We start from the raw sequence: 9791 nt of genomic DNA on the forward strand, positions 1-9791 counted from the left end.
TGAGAATCATGATCTTAAAATAAGCATTTAAAATAGGTGAGATGTATTATACTCAAGAATGCCCGCTTCTTTTCATGATTGCAAGGGGGAACTTCTGTTGACAAGCTTGCATGTAGACACAAATGCTTTAAAGTTAGAACAGAAGGCCATATTTTTTAATCTACTATGAATTACTGGGAAGAGCATTTTTATGATTTCTGTAGGAGATACTAAATTAATTTGGGAATATTTTCTTTTTGCAAAACCACCAGTTCACATTAAAAACCATTAATAAACATGATTGGACAGGTAGTTTGGAGACATGTAAACACTGTTGTGATTTATACAGTTGCACCAATTACAGATTGTGGTTACATACATATAAACTAACTCTACTGTGATAGTTTCAGTGAGATTCAGTCCCCTAAAGGTTTTAATCCTTGTGTTTTCTTGAAAACTGTTTAAAATTGTCAAAAAATATTTAGAATTAAAAGACACGTGAACCTGTTTAGGAATACTGGAACCATTTCTGTACATTCATAGCTTTCACCTTGCCTCAAGGACTAGAGTGGAAGCATCAGCCACAGTCTACAGAATACAGAACCCCCTTGCATATCAATTGTTCACAAAATTGATGACAACTCTAAAATTAATTCCTGCTTCCTGTTCTCACATCTTTCAAATGAAAGATGTCAGGTGTGAGTAAGCAATTTTAAATTACAATAGTAGCATAATGTGGGTTTTGTTTATTTTTAGCAATTTATACTCCCATTAGTTTTGACCATTTTAAAATAATTTTGACTCAGCGTTTTGACAATCTTTGCATGGCTTGCTCCTGTTTGGCAATCTTTTACATGGTTTTTTCCTATTCAGTAATTTGTGTCTGTTTTTCTGCAGATGGCGTCCTTAAATATTGGAAGGGCTGGTGCCTGTGTTGTAGTCATCAAACAACCGTGACTTTGTCAGCCCTGCTTAGGATTTTACTGACTGTGAAATGATTATTTTTCTACGAGACAAAGAGAATGATAACTTCACAAGAACAAGGATCTACACAGTGAATACACTGTTGATCGCAAACTTGAAGAACTTTGGAAGTGACAAAGATTAAGTATTTATGCCCTATAAAATCATAAAACCGTTCACAGTCAGTGAACAAGGAAAAAGCCCCCAGAGTATTGTAGGCGTAAATATGTGAATGTAGAGTAGTAAGTTCAGGTATTGTTCTCATGAATGCATCCTTGAGAACTGGATAATCATGGGAAACCTGCACAAAGAGTGGAAAGGAATATGAGAACAGTTTTCATGGCTGCAAGAGAACTGCAGAAACATGAAAGCTTATTTAATCAATTTTTAATTGTGTTTTTTAAAAGAGAAAAGTGGGTAGTAATATAATTTTTTTTGCTGTTCAAGTCTTGTCTTCAAATGGGTTATGGTCTTCTCATTTAAATGAGCAGTTTGACTTTACTGAAAGGAAGAGCTCAAATGGTCTGGATATTCATAGTGACTGAGCTGTGACTCTAAAGCAGGAAGAAACACAAAACTAAAAGTAGACTTTTTTGTAACTTCAGGTTGTACATCCTCACCTGTATTAATGCATCTTATAAATTAGTCTGTTGAGGGGGAAGCCTGCGTGTTTAATCAAGTAATATAAAGCAGTCCTGTGCCTGCACTGGGGCTTTGTTGCAAATATGGGAGTCAAAGAAACAGTTACCTAATTATTTTTTAATCTCATATTCAATTTAAGCATGTGGGCTCTAACCTCATTGTTTAATGCATCTACTGCATGTTGGAAGCTCATGACAAGCTGGAGAATTGATCCCCTTATTTTGCTGCATCACGTTAATGGATGAACCATGATAAGAACAGTCTATAGAGACTCTTCTAACATTTCAAAAGGGAGAAAATTCCTACATTTTATTTCTTTCTGATGCTTGTACATACACGATTTTGCCTACTTAGAGCTGCAAATTTATTACTTTCCACTTGTGACTGAGAATAACTGCAAGCCAGGAAATCAGAATAAATGCAAGTGGAATAAGGAAAATTAGACAATTTGATCTAATAAATTTCATATGGTAAATATACTATTGTCATCTGTGCTTCCCTTTAGGGTTGATAATTTCTGCCAGTAATGATAGCTTGAGCTTTTGATTTGGCAGTAGATTTGGTGCTGATGCTTTCTGTCTGCTCAGCTGAATCAGTTAGAACCTAAGGGCACTACTGGAATATGAAATTCTGCTACTTAGGGATGCACAGTTTCTGGGAATAGGGCACCAAATATACTTCTCTAAAGCCTTGCTGATCCTATAGAAAACAATTTATGGCCCAAAAGCCAAAACTTCACAAACCTCTGTCACTAGCAATTTTGAGAAGGAATTCTGGTCGCACTAAAATGAGTTTTCTTAGGGGAAACCTCTGCAATCATTTGAGATGAAAAAATATGTAGAACTTCCATCTTGAGACATTTGATTTGAAGGTGTGTCTTTCCTTCTAACTGCATCAGTATGCATGGAGGTCCTTGTTTACTGACGTAAGTTGAATTGCAATTGTGAAGCCTAAGTATATGGATTTTAATCTTTTAAATATTTCTCTGTCCTAATTTGGAATCAGCTGAAAACACTTCAACATTAATTTTCCACAGCCAGTTGCCTTTTGAATTGCAATTAGTCTTTCACAGACAAACATATGAATTTTTCTCCAACTACAACAAGCTGTTGAATAGAAATGTTACCTCTCTAAAGATTTTGCTTCACATAAGCACAAGTTTTGGCGACCAAATGAAGAAGATTCTAAAATTATAACTGTAATTTAATATGGATATTGGCATTCAGAACTCCTACAGAGATAGCTAAAGAACGTAGAAATTGAATTTTAATTCTATTCCCAGAACTTTCTTTTGATTTCATTATATTAATATATAATAGAAATATTATCACTCTACCTGTACACCGATCTTCAAAGGCGAATTATTCCTATTAATTTCATTCTGTGCCAAATTTGTTTAAAGTGCCTTGATCATTATTTTCTTCCATTTATCCTCATTTCATTTTTGATTCTCAGTTTCCTTTTCTACTTTTTCAATTTGGTTTTAATTTGCCAAAAGGATTCTCATGTGAATTTTTTCAGTCTATTCCACTTCTCATATTTTGAAACCATAAAATTTGTATTTGTTTTATTTTGATTATGTAAAATCTAGCCACAATAAGAATCAAAATTGGCTTTCATATTTATACAAGTGTTACAAGTTTCTTCTAAAGAGAATTTATGAAAAAATTTAAATCTTTCTTCTTTACTATTGTGTTTACTTTCACTGAAAATAATAATAGTTTTACCTTTTCCTCAAAGAAAATATCTTTAAATCCAAGTACTATGTAATTGTAGTCTTGTTTTCTGTGGTTCATTAAAACCATCTTACATTTTCTCATGTATAAGTGTTAAAATCACTTCTGATGCACTGAATTGTGCTAAACAATGTTAAGTTTACTTATTAAGAAAGCCGCTGTCTTTTCAAAAAACAGGTGAACTAGTTCATCTACCATTATTTATTTTCTCTCACATGATCTCTTTGATTTCAAAGTATGAAAATCACAGGGAAATCAGAGCTGCGACAAACATTAATTTTACTGAAATCGATGAACAAATTCCTCAAAATGTAGATATTTCCTAAAAAGCTGGAACCCTTGTATATCTATATATCTGAACATGTCAATTAATACCTATTCTTTAGTGGAGCTTTTTAGTATTGACACTACATCCAATTTCATAGGAAAGTTTTACATTGTTATCAAAGTCACAAATAAGCTATGAATATTATTTCATTTCATTTAGTTACAATTGTTCAATGATTATTTTAATATATGTTCTTGCAATCAAAATACTGATATTGTTTAAAAATCAGAAGTAAATTTTTAAAAATCATTTTACATATAGAACAGACTTTTTATTCATATCAAACTTGTCCAATTATTAAGACAATATTAGGATGTTTTCAGGGAGTTGCTTGCCTCATAATTTTACTCTGTTAAGCTAACATTACTTGATGTAAGGGAATGATTTTAGCATAGACAAAGGATCATTTCCTTGGATACCATTTTCTTCTAAAGAAACCTGCTATCAATTGACCATTATTTTGAAAATACTTAAAATATATTTAGAAATATATATTTATTATATCTATAATCTTATCTCTATGTATTATTCAGATATTTTCAGTATGTTTAGAAGGCCCATATAAACTCCCATAAATATGATTATGTCTTAAACATTTTCTATTATTTCAATAAAAGTAACTCACAAAAGAAATTTGAGTTATGCAAGTTATATGCAAGTTTTAATGGCTCAGACTTGATGTCCATGAGCAAAAACCAGAAAAGCTGTAAATTGTGATTAGGAATGAAATACACTTTTTCCACAAGAGAATTTGCATTCTGGAAAACTTTCCTTATTATTTTGCCCACAATGAGCTGGGGAAAGAAATGTGACCTATGACCTATGTTATCTATGAATTTACATTAGTTATTTCATGAAGAATAAATAGAGAAGGCATTTCCACAAAGACTTCATAAAAGCTCTTGTAACTTCTTTCAAATAGCAGTAATAGATTCCATCATTTAAATTCTAAAATATCAAATTATTGGATTTTTTGCATTTACTGTATCAAATAAATGAGCATACACTAGGCGATGCAGGCTTACTTCCAGCTCAGAATCTCAATATGTTAAAGTAACTCCAGATATATTTCTTTAAAAACAGATTATCCATGCAGTATATCTGTTCTAACTTAAATGAGAATGCATAAAATTTTCAGCAGAATAATTATTCTTCAGCATTATTCTAAATCCAGTGTATAGCTGCTCAAATTTGCATAACCTTGCAATTCATTGCAAATTCCCTCATTATAGTTCTGCTTCATAGTTCATGGGGACTGGGTACACTCTGGGACAGAGAAACCAGTGAAAATCATTATATCAGCATAAGCTTGATTTCCACATGCAGGACTACAGCTGTCAGACATTAAACCATAAAGAAAATTGCTAGCACAGGTAAGAATTGTGGTGACAGGAACAATACAGCTTCGAATCACTGGCTATTCACATCTCCACCTTGGGGAATTTGTGCAGCTGCCAAATCCATCACCTGCTAAGAGTTGCAAAAGTATTCAAAGCTGAGGTGTAAGCTGCTTACACATCTATCACCCCATACTTTCCTGGATTTCCCATGATGATTAAAATATGGACAAAAATTTAAAAAATGATGATAATAAATCCACTCTTGTAGAAGTCTAGTACTGCTCAGAATTAGGTCTGTGAACCAGGTTCATGTTCAGTGTTCTTTGCTCAGGTGGCCTAGGTTGTGTGTTGAGTCTGGTGACATCTTTAGTGAACTCTTTCTAATGTCCCCAAGAAAAGTGCTGTAAGAGGGCTGCCTTTGATGGCTTCCAGGAAGAAATGATGTTTCAAAGGTGAGAGGTTTCCATTAAATAGATGAGCATTCAGTTTAGTCACCCCCACATAAGTACCTGATACCATGTGAGATGCCCAAAATTATCTAAGTCATCCACACTGGGCTGGCACATATGACACAGATGAAGTTATGGAGTGGTAACAGGAGGTTGAATGGGCTGTAAAGTATCCCAGATGATATTAGATACCTTTTTGTAGGCAAATAGAATCCATGATCCCATATATATATATATATATATATATATATATATATATGTATGCATATGCACTCAGTGCCACTAGTTATTTGAAATTATTATCTAACAAATTTGAAATTATTATCTGTCCCATCACCTGTGTGATGGGACAGCCTGAATTTAAAAATATTTTACTTCTGGTTGCTTAAGCTTGAAAATATTAACCTCAGTTGTTCAATGAATGATACAAATAGTGAGAATAGGTGTGATATCCATTAATACTTAATAATGCTGGCAAGTATGGGAAATGCTAACTTGTAGAGATCCTCTTTATATGGAAAATTATCTTTTTTTGCATCACTTCAGTCAAAAATATGTTCTGTAACCAAGGAGTAAATCACCCTTGCTCAGCAGTTATTGAAAAAAATCACCAACATTGGTTGCTATTACCTAATGTACACTTTTTGGGTTTTTTCTTCTATTTAACAGCAAAGTGTTTCTGAGTGCAATTTTGTGAAGGTTTGGGTGGCACATTTCAGTCACATTGTGGAAAATCTCACATAGAGACAGTGTGAACACAGACTATTTGGCTTAGGTTTTTTCTTGTTTGTATATCTGTATATTTTTCCAGGATATCAGTTAATTTTAAATGGCCATTTATTCCATTTGAGAGGTGAAAGAGAAAGAAGACTTGCTATAGCAGGCTGAATGGATAAATATTCATGTTGTAATAAAGAGGGTTCTACTGCACAAATGTCCACATCAGAATTACACATCCAAAGGATTTTCTTATAGGCAGAGCAGAAAAATCACTATTTCCAGGACACGATTCATCACATTAATAGGTGAAATAAATCACACTTTAAAAATGTGTTTCTCTCCATTGATTGCAAAAGTGCTTAAAATGACTAGTTCAGGCAGAATTATTTAAGCTGGATAAGATGCATCTCTACCCTTTGAGAATTGCCTAGAAGGAACTGGCCCCACAAACATTTATTTCCAATAAATATGACAGGAATTTAATTTAGAATATAACTCCAAGATTCAAACATGCATTGAACAAAAAACAATTTCTCTGTTCTGAAATCAAACACTTATATTCAGAAAGTGGATAATTTGGAGCTTTCAAATTACAGGCAAAGGTAGAAAAAGATATCTCTTTGTTAACCTAGAAGGAGAAAAAGTGTTCATAAAATTGCACCTGCAGATCCTGGTTACCTAAATTTTTAGATATCCTGTATTTGAGGGATAGGGGAGCAATCTAATACAGTAACCTACAAGACATATCTATAAAATTAAACTTCACAAACTTTCAGAACATGAAATAGGATTGTATAAAACCAGAATTGTTGTAATCAATGGGCATCATTATTCCAGGCCCTTGTGTAGGAAGAGAAAAACTGGAGGAAAGCAGACATCTCCCATCAGATGGGTCATGTCAGCCAAATGTAGGCATACAGAAAAATCACCTCCTTGAAATACATTGTTTTCCTCTTTGATTTATAAGGGTGCCAATGAGAATAACCAGATTTAGGTACCTAAATTAGTAGAAATACCAACAATGAAGTGTAGAAAAATGCCAATAGTATGATATATCTGAAATTGTAAATCAACTTGACTTGCTAATAGATTTATCCATGTTATCATTTATCTCACAAATCGTTTACACCATACTACATATTCTTTGACAGCTCTACGTATATAGATAATTAAAGATATATATTTTATATATATAAGTGATCAAAATCAACTTTTGAAATAACATTCATTGTACATCTAATGTAGGTGAATTTTTGTTTTTATGAAAGTTCACGGTTTTGTGCAGTTCTGTACAAAGTGCAAAACACTGGATTAATTGTTCATTTCATTATAAACTGTGAATGTTTAGCACCTTTGAAAACCACAGACCATATTCTTTGCTCTTTAAAATCAAATGCTTATTTTTTTATTCCATTTTTCAAAATTGTGGCTATATTTTACATAAGACATTTTTATGAACCATATGTTTATGTGTCTAGAACCTTGCAGAAAAATACATGTCAGGATTCTGTTAGAATGAGATTAAAAAATGCACAAACTTTTATAAATGTATTTTCTATGTCACATACTTAACATATCTTTTGTTATGTTTAGTTGACATCAGGAAACTGAGTCAGAGTTCTTAAAAAATTTATAAAGAAAATGAAACCAAGATTTTGGTTCAAAGAATTTAAAGAATAAACTTTACTTGCTTGACTGTTATCATTCCCCTCTGCCTTCCTAAAAAGCATCAACAACAACCAAAAAAACCCAGAACCCCAGATAAGTTCCGAGTCCTTTTTAATTTCAGTGTACATTTAATAATTTATATTGTCATACATTATGATTATTTGTAAAATCAGAATTAGAGGAAGAGCTGCTACCAAAATGACGTAGAAATAACTGTTATGCACAGATTGCAGGTCATCATTAACTGGGGAAATAAAAACTAGTTTTTTCTAGAATGGTCTAGTAAACACAAAGTGTCGGCAGACTTATGCTAATGGATGGCTCATTCTTTAACTAAAATGCTTCTGCCTTCACCTTGCATACCAAAAGAGCTTGTATCAGGTTATGGCTGCTTGCTTTGAGAAAGAGACTGGAAAACGATGTCTGAGTCTTTAATGCAAGAGGAGCATTGTTAAAGCAGGAATGGTGTGATTAACAGCATGTCACAAATATAAACTTTCCAGTGCTGTCATATGAGCATGCAACTGTTTGCAGATGTATTATAGGATTTTTTGCATCAAATGGATCCAATCAGAAGTTTTGAAGTTTTAGTCAAAAACGAAATTAGTATTGAAGAAATATGTTGGGATGTTGACATATGAGTTCACTTAGTATGGAAAAAGAGCAAAATAAGTGTACAATGTTTTGGAATGTAAGACAATAAATACATTAAGAAAATGTATAAATATGGTTGTAAATACATTCAATTAAGCTGTCCTAAGATTTGCAATATTTGCAGAGCAGTTTACTGAATGTTATGCTTTTACCATGGTTCTGTTATATCTTGGACATGTATGTATAGAATGCAAGTGGAGACAATAGAGCACAATGTTAAACTCTTAACCTTTGTTTGACACAAATTGTTTCTAATAAATTTGAATATTGAAAATGTCACTGTGCAAAAATAAACATGCCTGTTTTTATGTGTTGCAGAGGTGATTCTTTTAAGTGAGTATGATAACACAATTAGGGGTTCATATTGCATATTTTAAACTTGTCCATACAGTTTTACTTGAGTAGATCCAAAGGGCAAGAATCTTAAGATTCTGATAAAAATTATTATCTGTTATTTACCCTTTTCTTAAGTCAGATTATCAAGAATATAATGGGATGACAAATAACATCATTAAAAATTCAGTTTTAAGGTTTTTTGATCACCTTTTGTTGGAAACAACAAATTATTTCCCTCAAAAAGAAAAAGAAGTCTACATACAGACCCATGTGATTTAAGTAGAGTATCATGAACTACAAGTGAGTCTTATATGCTGTTTAATATGATCAATAAGAAAATAAATTTTCAGTGGAAAGAAATATACCTGTTCAGGGAAAACAGCTATCTTTAGTCACATGTGTTTGAAGAGTTTTCTTGAATCACATATATTTTAGTGTCCAAAATGCTAACCTGAGGTATAAAATAAACCTCTGTTGTAGGATTTTGAAGTAATTCATATTTCTTTGATCTACTTCCAGATTCCAGATTTGTTCTGAATTTATCTTAGAATGACATCCAGCTGCACTCTATTGTCTGGGTAGACATTTCAGATTGACTGAGATTGAATCATTTTCCCAGTTTTCATGTGTAATTTGGGAGAATCATGTGTTCTGTTTTTTAAATCCATTCCCTCATTCTGTTAAACATGGATCTTACTGTATACTTAAAATGCACAGGATTTATGAGAAGATACACTAAACTATGTTAAAGAAGATATCAGAGGGATGCATGACAGATAGGTTGAAAATTCTACCAAAGTCAAATTGGAATAGAGACTCCTGAAGTGTAAAGAATGCATGTACTACAATTTCCATTAAATAATTTCAAACTCCTTAGAGAGACAAATACTTTAGACATGAGTGCACCAATAAGCATGAATTTTGAATAACTCATATCAGGCTTTCTATGGTGGACAGCTTAAATGCAGAAACTTTG

General features: G+C 32.6%; 1 protein-coding gene across 1 annotated transcript in view; it reads left to right on the forward strand.

The window, feature by feature from the left end:
• Positions 1-5678, forward strand: part of KLHL1 (kelch like family member 1) — a 190584-nt gene extending 184906 nt beyond the window's left edge. The window contains exon 11 of the mRNA XM_064713523.1: positions 877-5678. Coding sequence (XP_064569593.1) covers positions 877-936 — 60 coding nt within the window. The 3' untranslated portion in view covers positions 937-5678. The remainder of the gene's footprint in view (positions 1-876) is intronic.
• Positions 5679-9791: the final 4113 nt, after the last annotated feature.

This window comes from Zonotrichia leucophrys, chromosome 1 (genome assembly GCF_028769735.1).
Source record: "Zonotrichia leucophrys gambelii isolate GWCS_2022_RI chromosome 1, RI_Zleu_2.0, whole genome shotgun sequence".
In the NCBI taxonomy this organism is placed as follows: domain Eukaryota; kingdom Metazoa; phylum Chordata; class Aves; order Passeriformes; family Passerellidae; genus Zonotrichia; species Zonotrichia leucophrys.